Source organism: Thermobia domestica, chromosome 14, assembly GCF_964235325.1.
Source record: "Thermobia domestica chromosome 14, izTheDome1.hap1.1, whole genome shotgun sequence".
Classification (NCBI taxonomy): Eukaryota; Metazoa; Arthropoda; class Insecta; order Zygentoma; family Lepismatidae; genus Thermobia; species Thermobia domestica.
The window spans coordinates 144523975-144542555 of NC_137467.1; the positions used below are offsets into that span (position 1 = coordinate 144523975).

The window sequence follows — 18581 nt, forward strand, 5'->3', positions numbered from 1 at the left end:
CTTGAATAAAGACTTAAGAAAACAGATTCATACAATATTTTGTGTGGAGTATTGTACTCTGGGGGGGGGGGGGGGACATGGACATTACGCAAAAGCGATGAAGAAAGACCGCCGGCTTTCGAAATGTGGTATGGAGAAGACTGGAGAGAATTAGCACGTCAAACGAAGAACCATTGACGAAGCGCCAGAATAAGTAAAGAAGATAAGAACAGTATTGGATATAATTACAAAGAAGAAGAGAAACAGGCTAGTACTTACTTGAGAAGAAATTGTGTCTTGTAGGATGTAATGGAAGGTAAAGTGGTACGAAAGAAAGAGAGGACAGCGAAGGGCTTGACAATCGATAGAAGGTGTTAAAACAGGAAATCACTACGTGAAAACGAAGAAGTTAGCTGAAGATCTGCAGCACGGAAGTTTTTCAATTTGTGGCATGTGACCGAGTAATAAGTACAGAAGATCTATTTTTTTTAAAAATTAGATTTCAGTTTAGTGTCCCTTTTTAGCAGCGAGGCTATATGAGACGTGGACCTAGCTTAACGTGGAATCCGAATCACATAAGCTCCCGCCGGGAACAGAACCTGAGTTTCACACGCAAAAGGCGAATACGTTAACCGCTTAACCACGAGGGAGTTCTGCAGAATATCTAAGATCAAGGTAATGTTGCGTATAATTCGGATAACAATATCATTCTAAAATCTTTTAGCTTAAAATTCCATACACATTCAAGTTGTCCTTCATTTAATGCCGTGATTTTTCCAAGTCAAACCTCTCACTTAATTATACGGTTAGCGTTCTCAACTCTTGTGCAGGAAATCTGAGTTTGATTCCCAACAGAAGTTCATATGGTTCGGATTGCACGTAAAACTGTTACGTCGACGTCTCACATTGTCTCTATGCTGAAGAGAGACACAACTAAGGAACACACTAATCCAGTAACACGAAAGATCACAAATAAATGGGTAACCATTACAGTGCTGATCTCTAAGTCGCAAGCCATTCCAAGAATGCCGGCCATTTTTGCAACCTTTTAATAAATTATATCTCAAAATCTAGAAATGTGAAATACATGTATCATACACTATTGAAATCTTTGAATCTTCCCCTTTATTCTGATATATATATATATATAATACATTACATTATAATGACATGACTTCCTTGGAAATTTCACCATATGTGAGATAAAATGTATTAAAATTAATAAGTTGACATGATAGATGATATTCAAAATGAAAACACACATGCATAAAGATATGCTTAGAGAACGATTATGAGCATTTGCCCACCATCTACTGACGGAATGAGAAATTATGATGTCCAAACATTGCTCAGGACTGGTAACTCCGCAACTACTATATGGCAAATGACCATTGCAATACATTTTGAAATAGACTCCGTATATTTAAGTGATTCGCATCTTAGAGAAGATCGAACACTCCGTATACATAAAGCACCTGTCTTAAGAAATTGTTTACTTTTATGTATGAACCACCTTCACCACAACAGCATTACTTGATAACAATACAATTCTGTAAAGGAACAAATAATTTCAAACGATCCTATTATGAGGGGACACCGAATACCAAGAAAATTTCTATTAGAAAGTTTTCACAACAGTAAAGTAATGTCCCATGTGTTAATGTGTTAAAAGCTAAACTATCACTGAACGCCAAACTCTCAAGAACTACTTGTGGTCGTATAAATCAGGGATACAAAAGATCTTATGTTCTTGTTTGATTGACTTGGGGTCTATTGTCCCGTTCAACAGCGAGGCCATATGAAACGTGAACCTACAGCTTAACGTGGAATCCAAACCACACGATACTTTACCTTGTACCCGGAGAGCATAATTATCTTCAAATAGTTTCGATATTCTCTAGCATCTTTTTCAATGTCTTTAACTGCACTTTGATACCAGGGAGGCAGGCTCCTTCCTTCTTGTGAAGAATCCTCACTTTTTTTTTAAAAAAAGCTTCATTTAGCAAATATTAGGATCGGTTGCAAGACAAGACAAAATTATATGGAAAAGTTTTTGCTCCCCGAATATAAAGTGGTGATTCAAAACGTATCCTATACCTTCAATTAGTAAATACTTGTAGTCGTGATAGCAAATATTACAATTCTTACTAAAAATTCTTACATTCTGTATTTAGTATTATACACTGATAGGCGTAAGTTCCATTTCACATTTAGTTCAATATATAAGCTGTATTAAAAAGAAGTACAGGTCAAGTTACAGATTGATTGATTGATTACATTTACTCCCCATTCAGTACCGAAGCTATATACGACGAGACCTATTGTATAAAGTGAATCCGAATCACTATTCCAATTATCAGGATATTTATTATGAAACGGGCAGGGCCGGGTGGCTCAGTGGTAAAGCGTTCAGTTCTGGTGCATGGGGCCCTGGGTTTGATCCCAGCTCGCGCCAAGTGAACTTTGTGGTGGACAAACACGGTTTGTGTGGGTTTTCTCGGGATACCTCGTTTCCTCCTACTTCATTCATTCCACATTTCATTAATTTCTCATCATCACCGTCTCCTTTAGCCTAACCAGCATAATCATGGGACGTAAAGATTTCATTTCATTTCATTCATTGTAAACGGGATAGAATCCCGTATTAGATGGGCCGAAACCAAGGCCATAAACCAATTAGTCAAAACGGAGCACAATAAAATGCAGAATAGTTTTCCATTATTATTTAACATAAATGTAACTGTGCTTAATGAAACGAATATTCATTCAATATTCATTAATATATTCTGAATGTTCATTTTAGAAAACATAACAGACATGGAAATAAGAGAAATTGAAACAGATAAAAATGAATGTTCAGAAGTGATAGCTGACAGCAGATAGAAGAATAAATAACATACAATGGACACAAGAAACTAAGAACAGTAATAAAAATGAATACAACATAAAGAGACTTACTTCCAGTAGTATTCCTGCCAGTTCTTCTACTGTATGTCCTGAAAAATTTGGTGATTCCATTGCCGGTAATTGGTACGGAGGTGAATTACACACCAATATACAATGTTTCTGTGGAATTACATTTGGCTCACGTTTTTGTTGCAGGTCTTCAAAACACTGTAAAGCAGTGGCTAATCCTTCGGCGATATTGGCATGCGATTCGCCCTTTCCACCAACTAACCTGGAAGAAAACCTCATATAAACTTTCTTTTAAACACATTATAGTGGATGTAATTGTATATTTAATAAAAATAATAATAATGAAATCTTTAAGTTTTACATCCCACGGTTATGCCAGCTAGGCTAAAGGAGACGGTGATGATGAGAAATGAATGAAATGGTGGAATGAAGAGAGTGAAACGGGAAAACACCGAGAAAAACCCACGCACACGGTGTTTGTCTACTACAAAGCTCACTTGACGCGAGCTGGGATCGAACCAAGGACCCCAGACATCAGAAAATAATAATAACTTCTTCTGAAACTGAATGTATAGAACATACTGCTACGGAGAAAAGTAATGCTAAACAATATAATAAACTCTGCCACATATTGCATTTCGTAAAGCTCATTCTTTGATGGAAAAAGGAGTAAAATATAACAGAGTTCCCACTCAAACTACATAATCGAATTCACAGGTTTTACAATAAAAAATTTCCAATTTCATAGTCGGAAAGTTCATAAAATTAACTTTTACTCACCGCAAGAAAATTAAAACCACCCGGCGGTTGGTACGTTGCAGTGGAATAACTAAACCTGCCCTCATACAACGTCAGAATGTCAACTATACATACAAGAAACAGGAAAACACTAAAAAATTAGAATTTCTTTTCAATTTTTGTTTTCTTCTAGTAAGTTTTTTCTATTGATTTGAAAATTTTCAAGATTTTTAAGGTTCGATATCAAAATGCACGCCTTATTCACGGTTTTCACGATTGAATGGGCACTGTATGAACTACAGACGTATATAATAAATAAATAAAACTTTCAAAATTATATTCTTGACTTGTAAATAAAAAAAATAAGTTAAGATCATCTTGATGCGAGACATGTTTGTTCAATTTTTGGTTAATCACTTCCTGATATAGAATTATTTTACGAAATTGTTGGTGAGATAGCTTAAGATAGTTGAAAATAAGGGGGAAACTGTGTTACATAGGTAATTACTTGAAAAAGGAACTGCTACCGAATAAACTATGTTATGTGAGTTAACAATGATGGGTGGATCCGGTATTTGATCGATCAGTGATATTTGTTAACTGGAATTGTATTGCAGACAATAGCAAGATGGTATACCCTTAATGAAACAGTTAAACCTTTATTGAAATTAGAAAATAACTTCACAGGTTACAAAAGCTACTACGCGGATAATCTTAGCACGTGAGGCACATATTTAGTGGAATGTAATTGTCTTCAAACTTATGTAAGTATGACCACAGAAATCTGACAAGTAAAATAAATGAACACACAAAAGATTCAAAACACCAAGACCTTGCAGTTTCAAGTCCATCTAAACATTTGGCAGCCTCAAATCATTCCATTAAAAAGGTAAATAACCGCAAGTAGAAAACCCAAGTATGAATCGTACTTCATTCGGAAAAGATGCCTGAATTAAATCTTGTTCAAGGATCTCTAGATGAAAGCTGATATCCAGGAAATGATACTAACCTTAAGAAGCACCCATTTTTCTTACCTATGAAAGATTTTTCTTTTAGTAATTTTTTATAGTAACAAGAAACAAAGTGACAAGTTTTTCATAAGTGACTATTAATACAGTTTCTGTACAGTTTTGTATAAAGGACTGTAAATGTTTTTTGTTTAATTGTAACAATTGTCTGAGAATTTTGCAGTGAGCATAAAAAAAAAGAATGTCTTCAAGGGACAATTTCGTACGAGGAAGCTTCCAGAATATATGTAGTAAGAAATGAAGAAAAATTAGGAAAAAGAGAAAAAAAGATGTCTTAGCTGTTGTATGTATATAAGATTGTACAGTTATCCTGTATCTCATAGCGTCTGATGAAGTCAAAGAGTTAGATGGTGAAACTGTAACACGTATTTAGTTTTTAATGAAAGTATATAGTTTTGCTCAGCAAATAATTAGTGTATCTTTAAAAATTATTAAGAAGATTAACATCAAATCAACGCAAGGTACGTAAAAACCTTCATTTTTTCTAGAGTAATCAAGAGCTCCTTTGTGGCTAAGTGGTTAGCGTACGAGCCTTTGGCGTGGGAGACCCAGGTTCGATTCCCGGCGGGAGCTCATGTGTTTCGGATTCCACGTTAATCAGTATTTCCCGTTTCATATAGCCTCATCGGTGCTTAAAGGGACGTTAAACTCAAAATCAACTTAACTCTAAAGCAGAGTTGGCAGAAACCATGGTTTTTATTGAAAAAACAAAAAAAAAAAAAAAAAACAACGGGTTTTTTGGTTTAAACCTGTTTTTTTTTTAAACCAGGTTTTTTTGGTTTAAATAATTTGGACAGAAATAAGTTTGTTTCATCTTGGTGTTATTATGCAACAACCGTATTATCCTGGACGGGCTCTCATAAGCTTAAAGCGGAGTCCAAACCATTTCTCGACTTACATCCGAAACAAATTGTCCTCCATTTGAACTCGAAACCGGAACTAATTGGCCATAAATGCGATACGTCTGCCGACTCACTCGCGAAGGACTCCTGATAAAAATACGTTGTACTAATTTTTACATACTTGTCAATGTAATTGTCAAGAGTCATATGAGAAGGACAAAAAGGTAAGGAGTTGCACAAGTGAAACCATTATACACAATTACATATGGACAATTTCAAAATACTGCAGAGTACAGAAGAACTAATTAAGTCCAAGTTAGTTCACTACGACTTTTATTAGTCCAAGTTAAAGCAACACGACGACTTAATTTGCGTATCAGTAAGAAAAGTGAATAAAGATTAGAATTATTTGAGTCCACATTGGCTCTGACCCATTTATACATAAATAGCTACCAAAAATACTTCTGATTTCAGTAAATGATTCTCGTGGGGTTTGTATGACCCCCCCAAAAAAGTACGGTATTTTGATGTATTTTATCAATAGTAAACACCATTAAAACCAAACAATATTTAGAATGTTTCTTTGATTGCAATTGCATAACAATAATAATAAACTATAAAAAAATCACAAAAGAAACATTTATAAACTCATAAAAAGTTGCTTTCGTAGTATAATCTCTTTGAGTAATGAATGGGGAATTTAGGTCTGAATATAATACGAATAATATGCGGGAGTGACACGCGATAACCTACAAATACGTGTTTACCAAGATTTTACGAACACTTACACTTTTACGAACATTTTTCGTTTTTTGGTTTAAACCAGTTAGGTTTTTTGAAAAAACATCTGGTTTAAACCAGCCAACCCTGCTCTAAAGTAATCAAGATTTTCTGTACAGAACCGATATCGATAATCCTGTGTAGATGTAACTAGAAGGCAAAACAAATAGAGGAGAAGTTAGCCGCATTGTGCATTAAGTGACTACTCAGAAATTTATTATCTGCACATATTGATAAAGTCCTAGTGGACCCCGGACTGTCTTTTCTTTTTGTTGAACAATATAAAAATCATTACATTTTTCACATGATACTGTACATTTATTGACTTTATGTCGCAATGCTCTCTTGATGAAAATCCAATGAGTGGAGATTGGCTGGCTGGCTGGCAGGCAGGCAGGCAGACAGACAGACAGACAGGCACACACACACACACACGCAGAGAGGGAAAAAAAGAAAGAAAGAGGTGGATTATAGCTCATTCAAAAGGATAAAGCCCTTCAGAATATCTATTACATGTTTCTCATGAGCCATGTGGAGAACGGAAAGTAGTTATAAATAATTAATTTCTTAAATAATGGCCTAAGTCTTTTGGATTATTTACAAGAGAATTCCTTCTGTTCGTACTTGACGGAAATCAATATACATTTTTGGATACATCTGGGCTAAAGGCCTGATAACGATATTCTGATGTTTAACTATGTAGTCATACTAAGAGCATAACTAAAAAAGAGTATTTAGGAAGATTTTAACATTTTAATATTTTTCTGTTTCTTTTACGTAACGTAAAGTGGCTCAGTGATGGAGTGATCACCTCTGGTGTAAAGAAGTTCATAGTTTGATCGCAGTCCACGTGAGTTTGTGATAGACACAGGTTTACCAGATGTCCGGCTTTGAGCCAGACTGTTCTAATTTGAAGAAGCAAACTTGATGCCTCCCATTGTAAGTAAGCTGAGTGCGTCTTGTCCTCCTTTCAAGATTTAAAAATAATTCTTGCTAAAAATTGAGGATCTTCATGTAGACGAATTCTCTGAAGAATATTGTCTGGTTAACCCGTAAGTACTCGCGCCTTTTTTTTTTTTTTTTTTTTTTTTTGTGACAGCAGTACTCGCGCGGGGGTCTAGTAGACCTCCAAATTGATATTTTTTTTTACAATAAAAATATTTTTTAAAATAATTAAGACAATGTAGCATAGCTCTAAGACATGTTTTTAAAAGTATTTGCTGCAATTAGATTTTTTTTTGTACTCGTTTTGAGACATTTTGTTATATTTTTTCATCAGGACTTCTGGCTAGCAACACAACATTTACCTGTTTGGGGGTCTGTGTACACCCCGCGCGAGTACTTAAGGGTTAAGGAAATATGTCAGAGGAGAAGCTAAAACATGTTACATCAGACGAAGAAAAGTATACGTTAATTAAGGAATGTTCTACAGATTCACTACAGAACACTACAAAATATTAGCTTCTTACCTTTGTTTTCCCATATACAAGTGCAATGCTGAATATGAAGGACCATTTTCAAAAAAAAATAAATAAATAAATAAAATAAAAAAATAAAATAAATAAATAAATAAAATTAAAAAAATAAAAATAAATTAACAGACACTACAAACAAAATCAAAGTCAATACAGTGAAAGCAGAACTTCAAGGGTTGTATAATTTATGGCCAAAATGATGATATTGAATTTGAAACGCGTTTGTGTGCTACAATGTATAGCAAAATTTTTAATTTACAAGGCTCTAATTGACAAAGCTCAAAGTGGCAGGATGTACCACTAAACCTGCTTTCTTGTGGTGAGTCTCAAGTAGATTTAAATTTCTCTTTATACAGGGTGTCTACTAAAATTCCAAAATGAAATTTCATGACTTTTTCGTGACCTTTTCTTTCCCAACCCATAAAATTTAGTAACATTCTCAAGAGCGAATATGGGTGCGAATTGAAACGAATTTTCATGCGAGTGATAGAACCATGCTTTGATTGCGATTTATAGCGTCTAAAGCTGACCATAGACATTATTTATGGTGAATTTTGACGTTATACAGAACAAAATTTTCCAGTCTATACTTATACTTGTAAGAAAAAAAAAAAAAGTGACCCAAAAGCTAAATTTCGTAACTTTTTCTTGATTTTCATGACCGTTTTCTGATTTCGTGACTTTTACATGACTTTCGTGACTGATAGACACCTTGTTATATTATCTTCGTTATTTATTTATTTTGGAATTTAAGGTCTCACGATTATGCACCAAGGCTAAAGGGGACGGTGATGATAATGAATGAAAACGTGAAATAAAGGGAGGGCCTCAAAGTAATTCATGTGCATGATATTTGTTCACCACAAAGCCCACTTGGTGAGCCGGGAAACAGGTTTACTGTACATAAACTTAAATATAGACAAATCGCGGAACATTTTGGTGATGAAGGGGCAAAGTATCCTTTTTGATTTTAAAAATTTGACAACCCTAGGTAGACATCATCGTGTCCGTGGATTTTCTCGCGGTTCTCTCGTTTCCTCCCACATTCTCATTTCACTAACTGTTTTACAATCATTCACTTTCATTAATCATCCATCTTCTTTAGCCTGAAGGGCATAACCTTGGTACGTTAAACTAGAAGCTTCATTTCATTTCGAAGGAATAGGTTGACTGGACGAGCAGCGAGACACGGAAAAATCACGCAATTGATTATGGAGGAAATGACGAAAGAAAAATGTTCAAAGGGCAACACTAAAATGAACAGAACAAACAATATAAAATGTAAGAAAGAAAAGCAAAGAATTGTCAAGTCTGGCTCAAGACAAGACAGCAGGGAAAGTTTTGTCAAACCAATCGAAAGATTGATGACTGAAGAAGGTCGATATAGGCATATAAAAAATTACAAAACCAAATGAACTTTCGCAAAAAGAATAGTCAAATAGGAAATAGTAGAAAGAAAGAAATGCTACAGAACATGTCAGTCCCTAATGACATTTCAAGTTATAGTGTTGTCAGACGGACAGTTTACTGAAGGAAGAAAAACTACGGGTCGGTACATAAAGGTGAAGAGCAAAAAAGCTAAGTTTGAGTATTATATAAGAATCGACCAGTGTGGAAGGAACAGTACACTGATAGGGAATAAAGTGAGTAAGATGGTAACGGAGGCATTCACACAATTCCGAAAGAATTTCGTGAGACAAAAATGGTTGGTAAACTGGTGTCAATAGAGGCAGTGTCCATCTGAGTGTTCTGTTACGGGAAAGTAGAGGCCACACACCCCAAGATTGTTGCATGCCTCGAATGAGAAATAACCAGACACTTGTGTAGAATTTTGCGAATGGTATGAAAAACTATGACTTAAAGGTTTAGTTCTGTGGTCTAATGAAGCGAATGTTACACTTACTGGCACTGTAAATCAACAAAATTCTATGTATTAGGCTAGGAATAACCTATATATCGTTGTCGAATGTTACGTCAACTTAGCACGAATACCCGTGTGATGTGGCCTATTATCCAAAGGATTGACTGGACTTCGAAGGACCAATCACATGTGCCTCCTAGCAGAAGTTGCAATATGAAAGCTTTTACTACTAACATCTCTGCCGGTGCAGATTTGGCTTACTTTCAACAGCATGGTGCGCCACATTTTCTCCGCCATAAAGATATTTTCTTGATCTCACATCCCCGCAGATATGAATAGGAGGGTGTGGATTTGTGGTTCACTCTCCTAGATTTCAGCACTTAACACCCGTGGACATCTACGTTTCGGGTACATTAAAGGACACAGTGTATACCCAAACATACCCCCGAAATCTGATAGATATAAGGGACAACGTGCCTGAGCTGCTGTTCCACTAGCAAACAATCACGTCTGTTATGCAGTTCTGCTTCTCGACGTTGTCAACGATACCTTCATGTTAGCGAACGTCATTTCGAACATTTAAAAGTTTAAAGTTCACAATACAACACAAATTATATTTGTACTATGTGGTCAACTATACATATCTAAAGAGTGGATATATAAATCTGAGACATCTTATCTATAAACCTTTGAAAGCAGATCTAAATAGAATTTCTATGACTTACTCTAATCTATCCACCATTGTAAGGAGTCTCTGAGGGTTTGAGTAGGGTCCATAACAATCACTACTCGGACATGGTAAGCAATCAGCAGCTTGGTATGTTACTATTGCATACAGGGTACAATTATTCTGTAAATAGAAAAAAAAAGTATGTATTAAAAGTAAGAACATACTACTTACTTTAATATTAAATGAATATTTTTATATAAGTTAAATCTATCTAATAAAAATTCCAATAAAACCACGCTGAGTACTCGGCTTTACAAGGAACAGCCGACTTACTCATGATGACAAATTAAGAATGTACTAAGTTAAAAGTGCGATAAACGTAAAAACTTTTAATGTATGTATATAAAGCATACCTATATAACCGCTTCCAGGTTGCATAAATATTCTATGGCAAGGACAGTGTATTTTACTCCAACCTAAAATCATTTTTATATTTCTTCATTTTGTAAGAAAGAGAAAAGTTGTAATATGCTATTACAGTTACGGTAGTGTAAATTTACTTTTTTTTTTGGGGGGGGGAAGTCCAGTACTTTTTTAACGTACATCATCATCATCATAGGTATTCTGCCTTTATTGGCAGGTCACTTGCCGCAGCTTAGAAGCTTCCATGCTCCACGGTCCTCCGCTAAACTTTTCGTCTTCGCGTATGATCTTTCTGTTTTAATATCATCCATTAATTGTAGTCTCCTTCGCCCCCTCCCTCTCTTTCCCGCCACCATACCCTCTAGGACGTTCCTCATGATACAATCTCTTCTTAGGCAATGTCCCAACCAGTTTCTCTTCCTCTTCCTAATAATATCTAAAAGTGTTCTTTTCTCACCCACCATTTCTAACACTCTCTCATTCGTTTTCCGCTCGACCCAACTAACTCTTTCCATTCTTCTCCACACCCACATTTCGAAGGCTTCCAGTCGATTTCGTCACCCTTACGCAATGTCCACGTTTCCGCCCCATACAGCACAACACTCCACACGAAGCATTTTATGAGTTTTTTTCTCAACTCTTTGTTCAAGGTCCCACAAAACAGACTTTTCTTTCTTTTAAAGGCTTCTTTCGCCATTCCTATCCTTGCTTTTATTTCACGTTCGCATTTCATGTCATCACTAAGAACACTACCCAGGTATCGAAAACTATTCACTTGTTCTATTTTCTCCCCTCCTACTTTTATATTTGACACAGACCCCTTTGTTCCAATCACCATGGCTTTTGTCTTTCTAGCATTTATTTTCATCCCATATTCTTCAAAGCCCCTTCTCATTTTTTCTAACATTTTATTGATTTTCTTTTCAGATTCTGCAACAAGGGCCATATCGTCTGCAAATCTTATGCATCTAATCATTCTACCTCCTACCGAAATGCCATCATCATCATGTAGGCTCTTTTTCACTATCTCTTCTAGATAGACATTAAATAGTGTTGGCGAGAGGCAGCATCCTTGTCGAACTCCCCTTCCAATTGCACTCTCTTCCGTCAGTTCTTCCCCTATCCTAACACTTACTTGCTGGTTCATGTATAAGTTTGTTATGAGTCTTCTATCTTTCCATTCCAACCCTATCTTTGTTAGAACTCCCAACAACAATTCCCAATTCTCGCGGTCAAAAGCCTTTTCTAGATCAATAAATACAACATACACCTCTTTCCCTTTTTCTATAAATCTTTCACCGATCACCCTTAATAATCCAATAGCATCTCTTGTGCCCTTGCCTCTTCTGAACCCGAACTGCTCTTCCTCAACATCTTTATTTGTTCTTCCATATAACCTTCTGTTCAGTATTCGGAGCAGAATTTTAGCTGCATGAGATATAAGACTAATAGTTCTATAATCCTCACATCTCTTTGGGTTCGATTTCTTAGCCATCGGTATCATGATCGTTTTCAGAAAGTCTCTTGGCCATTCTCCTGTTTCATATATTTCATTGCATAGTCGCCACAATTCTTTCTTTCCCTTGTCTCCTATATTTTTAATGAATTCAATTGGTGTTATCTATTCCTGTTGCCTTTCCATTCCTAATCTCGGATATAGCCTTTTCAAACTCATCCCGAAGAATACTAAATCCTTTATCATCCTCGCCTACTTGATTTTCTACTTCAACATTTAGGCTACACGGTCTATCCCTACTCTCATATAAGTCTTCAACGTATTCTTTCCACCTTCCTATGACCTCATTTCTCTCGCTGACTACCTTCCCATTCTTATTTTCTACTGCCATCATGATACTCCCTTGTTTCCTCCGAAATTTTTAACGTACTGTGTATTGTTAATTTTTACTACATAATTTTCGGTCTATGTATTAAATCTGTTTGTTTCTTGTCCCAATAAAAATTAACTCAGGAGCTTCATAATAACTAGGAAAAAACTATATTTCGGGAATAATTTTTTATTTATATATTACTTCTTCATAAATTTCTGTATGTGGGAACCTCAATGATTATTGAAATTATATATTTTATTGCAATATAAATCATAGGTCAGTAATCGGGCAGAATTTACTGAATTTGTCCACCAATCCAATATTTGGTAAAATAATTGACTCCCTTCGTCCCTCTTAGATGCCCACCATACCCTGCTAAAATCCGGTTTAATCCAGTTTTTACAATTTTTTATTCGCTTTGTATTTTTCTCCGCGAAAATTCTTTTGCTCTGATTTGAAAACTATTTTCCGCCTCAGTATTCTGGTGCGATTTACTTGAGTTGATTTTGAGTTTAACGTCCCTTTCAGCAGCGAGGCTATATGAGACGTGGATCTGCTGATTAACGTGGAATCCGAACATGAGCTCCCGCCGGGAATCGAACCCGGGTCTTCCACGCCAAAGGCGCGTACGCTAATTGCTTAGCCAGGGAGGAGCTCCGCGATTTACTTCGTCTTTGTCGGAAAGCATTCATTGGAGAAACGTTATACGTCGCAGCGATGCAGTAAATTTGTTATAAAGGACCAGATTTTTGTGAAATAACCAGGAAAAAAAAATAATGCTATAAATAAATAGACAGTGTGGAAGCTTTCGGGAGTCTCAATTTATTAGAATTTTATCTGAAAACAGTCAGAAAATTTAAAATATGGTATTTCAAGTCAGGGACGCCATGTTTGCTGATATGAATAGCTGTGCACAGATTCATCAGTGTGGATTTTGATTTCCAGCTGTATAACCTTGCAGCTAAGATTTGGTGCTTCGAAAACGTTTAGGATATCCTCTCCACCCCTAAAGTTTCCGTTAGGTTACGATAAACATGTCCATATATAGTTTTGTGTGTAGTCTATGTGATTTTTTTTTTAACATGGCGGTATATGATTTAGTGTTAGTTAGGTTCAATACTAAAACGTCAGTGTAAGCGTTTGTAGGGACTCTAATTTACCCCTAAATTAATCACAGCTTCTAACTGAAATGCGTTGAATAGTTTCAATATGTCCCTCCCGGGGCATTAACAATAATTTTATAATTGAAAACATGGGTTAATTTGGTAGAAGGGCCACCTGGTTCCGACTATTCCCTTCCTTTTTTCAGTATCAGAGCCGATTCAGGATGTGGTAATATCAGTGATTTGTTTGGTTTATACATGTAGTTAATTTGTGTAGTAATATGTATTAGTATGTGTAGATTTAGTTTATATGTGATGTAGTGTGTATATGTGTAATTTAGTATTTTGAGTTGAGTTGATTTCAAGTTTAACGTCCCGTTCAGCAGCAAGGCTATATGATACGTGGACCTACTGATTAACGTGGAATCCGAACCACATGAGCTCCCGCCGGGAATAGAACCCGGATCTTCCACGCCAAAGGCGCGTACGCTAACCGCTTAGCCACGAAGGAGGTCACTAGTTTAGTATATTGTTAGTAGGTGTAATGTATGCGTGGACAAATCAATAAATTACATTACTAACTAACTGTTCTGAAAAGCACAATACGTTATGTAGTCTAGTAATTAAATAATTAACGAACTTCACGTTCGTGCTTAAACATGACGCTATTTCGCCGCCAGATTGCAATTTCAATTTTTTTCCTTTCGTTGCTTTCCGTGATTAACCTCATTGTTGTTTTCAGAATATAAACACATTTATCCATGAGTACAGTCAATAATACTGAATTTTCCTTGCGTATATATGATTTTTAAACTGTGAAGTGTGAATATTGTGTGATTTGTGTTGAAAGAATCTAGCGTTGGTTCATGCGAGTTCCCACGTATTGATCAGTGCGTGATAATTCCTGTAGTGGCTTGTTGATTTTAACATATAGAATAAGAATGCTTTGAACAGTCTTGGACATAATTATAGAATAGGGTGTCTAGAAATAAATCTACGTTATAAAATGTGAATGAATATAAATGAGTAATATTATTATTATTATTATATATATTAATATATAATATAGTGAGTTTGAATAAATAATAGGACTCCTGTATATATATGAGCCCAGTAGTATTCTTTGCCACGAGGTATTGATTGTTCATATATACAATGATGAATGTTTCGAGCACTGACCATTACGTTAGAATTTCGTGTGAGGAAGTGTGTCGTGTGAAAATGACTGACCATGTTTTCACTTCATAGCTTAACATTTAATAGTAACCGTACATACTAACTGCTTATCTAGTCCGACGATGTGAATAGTGTTTATGTAGCAAATGATTCCGGATAATTTCCTAGTAATTACAGAACAGAATAGCTGTTTCTATAATTGGTATAGTTTAAGGATACGCATTACACTTGCGATAGTACTTTGTGACATTGATTTTTTTCCACGTCACCTTACTAAGTCGAGTTCATTACTGTTCGCAGAGGTGACGAAATGAATAGGAGTGACTAACATAGTAAATTTATTACAGTAGAGTCTCATTATCTCGTACCAGGGTGTCGATGCCCCTCCCCCCCAATATCTTCATTTTCCTTAGTTCTAAACTATGTAGTAATCGAAATTAATTGACACTTCAAGGTTAGCGCCCTTGAAGGGATTGGGAGCTCTAGCAAGAATCTGGCAAACAATTTGATAGTACAAACTTTATTTTATTTAAATTCTTTTAATTTTGGCAAGTCCCAGGATTTTCTCTATTTTTATCGACTTTTACACTAGTTTTCCATACTTTTATCTGAACTCTTCTCAGTTTCTGAGGGGTCGAATATATTTTTCTTTATTACAGATTCTAAATTAAGAGACCACAGTGACCTTTCGGTAGTGCCGGGGTTTCCATTGGCGTTTGACCGGATACAGTGAGTAGTAAGATCTAAAGCCCTTGTCTTTGTGTAAATCTTATTCTGAGCACGGACTAGTCACGCACTTGGAGATACTTATTTTAGGCCACGCATTTAGTATAGGCCACTTGTTTCGGCATATTTACATATTTTTGGCTATGAAGTTGACGATTATCATATGTTAAATTCGACCACTTATCTTTGTAGTATTTAGTATTCTAGCTTATTTCCTTTCGCGAGCCGCTTTTTTTTTCCTCTTCTCTAGCTATCTTTCTATTCTCTTCTCTAAGAGAGTTTTTTTTTTTTTTTTTTTTTTTTTTTTTTTTTTTTTTTTTAACCCAAACCTAACCCCCGTTTTAACTTGAAAAATTTTAACCATGTAACATACATTATTTGAACTTGAATATTCAATTGGGAGACACAATTCGTGGAGGTATTCACTTTCGTCAGATATCAAGGGACCGTTTCCATCGCAATTCGACCTACTGCAGTCGCGGGCGATTGTTCGGTATACAATCTAACTTTGCTTTCGTCTCTTTTACCATTCTCTGATTAGAGTTCACCATGCATTATTCGTTGTCTTCACTTTTGTTTCTATCGAGTACAATAGAGATGAATTTCGTGTGAATGTTTGGGTCCATAAGTGTTGTTAAATTTTAAATGAAATGAAATGAAATCTTTGAGTTTTACGTCCCACGGTTATGCTGGTTAGGCTAAAGGAGGCGGTGATGATGAGTAATGAATGAAATGGTGTAATGAAGAAAGTGGGAAAAAACGGGAGAACCCCGAGAAAACCCACGCACACGGTGTTTGTCCACCACAAAGTTCACATGCTGTTAAATTTTAAGGTTTCATCATCCGATGACAAATTGTCAAAATAAAATTTCTGTTTTGTAATTTGGTTTACGTACCTGCCTTGTTTGAATATTTACTATTTTGAAATCGTCAAGAACATAAATGTTGACTATAATGCGCGGTTATTCACTAGTTATATAGTCGAATTTATTGTATTGTATGTAGTGTTGCAACCTAAGAATCTTATTGAGCGGAGTAATTAATTTGAAAGGTTAAATAATGAATAAATATATGTATGTTGAAATATAAATACGTAATGAATATAAATGTGATATTGAAGAAAAGTGTATGATGTTGAATTACTCGGATAAATATGTATAAAGGGTTTTGTTACCTATCCCGAATGGTTAAGTTGGTTGCCATAATTTCCTTAATTCGACAAATGTAAAGCGGAAATTTAGAATATACCGCCCCATGTTAAACATTATCCTTAACCTTGTAACGTGGTTAACTTGTATGTGTATGTATTAACAACTACTGTTGTTGTACTAATTACATGTGGCATGTAACTAAGGCAGGTTATCGTAACCCTCAGCTACCACTATATTCATCCTCAAGTCCATAAACCTAGAATCTTCCTGTACAGTTGTGTTTCCATTTCATTCGTCATCTACAACCTTCGAACCTGAATAGTATTTTCCGATTTAGTGATTGTGGTCTTTATACAGAAGTGCCTATAACCGAAATCTCTTTGAATTCAGGAAATTTTCGTCTTTTCTACATTTTATTAATATTACTGCCAATGTGTGCACCCAGCATATGATGTGATGGTGATTTAAGAGTTAGTGAATTGAAATAACAAATGAAGTAACGAAATGTGTGATGTTTCTACATTATAATTAATGAAAAAAAAAAAAAACTTTGCTTTTTAATCTATGAATTGAAAAAAATGCATAAACGAATGATACTATAAACTGAATACGTGTAATTCCCAAATGCACAGATAGTATGTCAAGTGTGTACCCAAATAAAGTTAAATTACGTGCGTGGACACCAGAAGGGTGCATTATAGACGCGTAACATAAAATATTACCTGACACTACGAGAAAAGACTCGCTATTATATTATATTATTTTTTTTTTTTTTTTTACCTCATACAAGATACAATTTAATGTAACTAAATTTTCAAATTTACATTTTTTTTCTGTCATCCTGTTTTTATTACTAAATCTATATTGACGTAATTTAAGATTTCATATGTAATGACAGAACCATATGTATACTCATTTGCATGTCATTGACATTTTCTTTGTGCTTTTCTTAATAGGTATAATACATGTTTACAAACTGTAGTTAGGAAATAGTTTTCTTCAAAGCTGATTTACCTGTATCAATACATTGTCCTGTATTTATGCTTGTGTGTGTGAATGAGTAATAATTTTAGTTTTGATCTCTCGATTTAGTTTTGATCTGACCTCTAATCTCGATTTACAATAATAGTACTTACTATATGTGTGTATTACTATAATATGTGTGTATTGGTTCATGGCCGAGGTCATGAAGGATAACCAGTTTTAAACTAATACAAATCGGCTCTGAAAGGAAAGCCGAAGCAGCAGAATGAGCTGGGATAACAACAGTCTTTTCAAGAATTCCAAGAACTTCAAATTGTGGAAACACATGTTTTATGTGGATTTATTTTCTTCCCCTGGCTAACTTAAACGTGTGTTCGATCTTCACTATGGATATTCAGTTACTGGATAAAAGTTGTTTAATGTTCAGAAATAATATACAACCAATTAAATTAATACTTCTTATCTGGGCTGGGTCAGGGTAACTCCCATTTGTGTAGTTACCTGGATCTGGGTCAGAGTAGTATCAGGGAACATGTGTCTCATCAAGAACAATTCAGAATCGATCCTCGAACAATAAAATTCGGGTATGAATCACCTTTTAATGCTTATGTAAACATTCTCACTATATTTCCATAATTATTCAGTATTTCTTCATTTTATTTTTCTTCTTCTTCTCCTCCTTTCTTCTACCTCCTTCTCGACTTTCATAAACCTCTTCCTCACTCTTCCTTACTTTTAAATAAAACTGAAGAGAAGTCGTGACTGGGAGTTATCGCTATCGACACGGTCAATAAACTCAAATAAATTTTTTCTTCGGATGTCCGATATTGATTAACTAATAATGAAACATGTAGAAAAGAAAAAATACGATTTAATCTAGTTTATTTATTAAATTATTAA

At 35.2% G+C, this 18581-nt stretch overlaps 1 protein-coding gene across 3 annotated transcripts in view; it reads right to left on the reverse strand.

The window, feature by feature from the left end:
- Positions 1–18581, reverse strand: part of LOC145670386 (mediator of RNA polymerase II transcription subunit 25-like) — a 90146-nt gene that overhangs the window by 64680 nt on the left and 6885 nt on the right. For all 3 annotated transcript variants that reach the window (XM_081739003.1, XM_081739004.1, XM_081739005.1), the window contains 2 exons: positions 10345–10469; positions 2938–3157 (listed from right to left, as the gene is read on the reverse strand). In XM_081739003.1, the coding sequence (XP_081595129.1) occupies positions 2938–3157; positions 10345–10469 (345 nt within the window). The remainder of the gene's footprint in view (positions 1–2937; positions 3158–10344; positions 10470–18581) is intronic.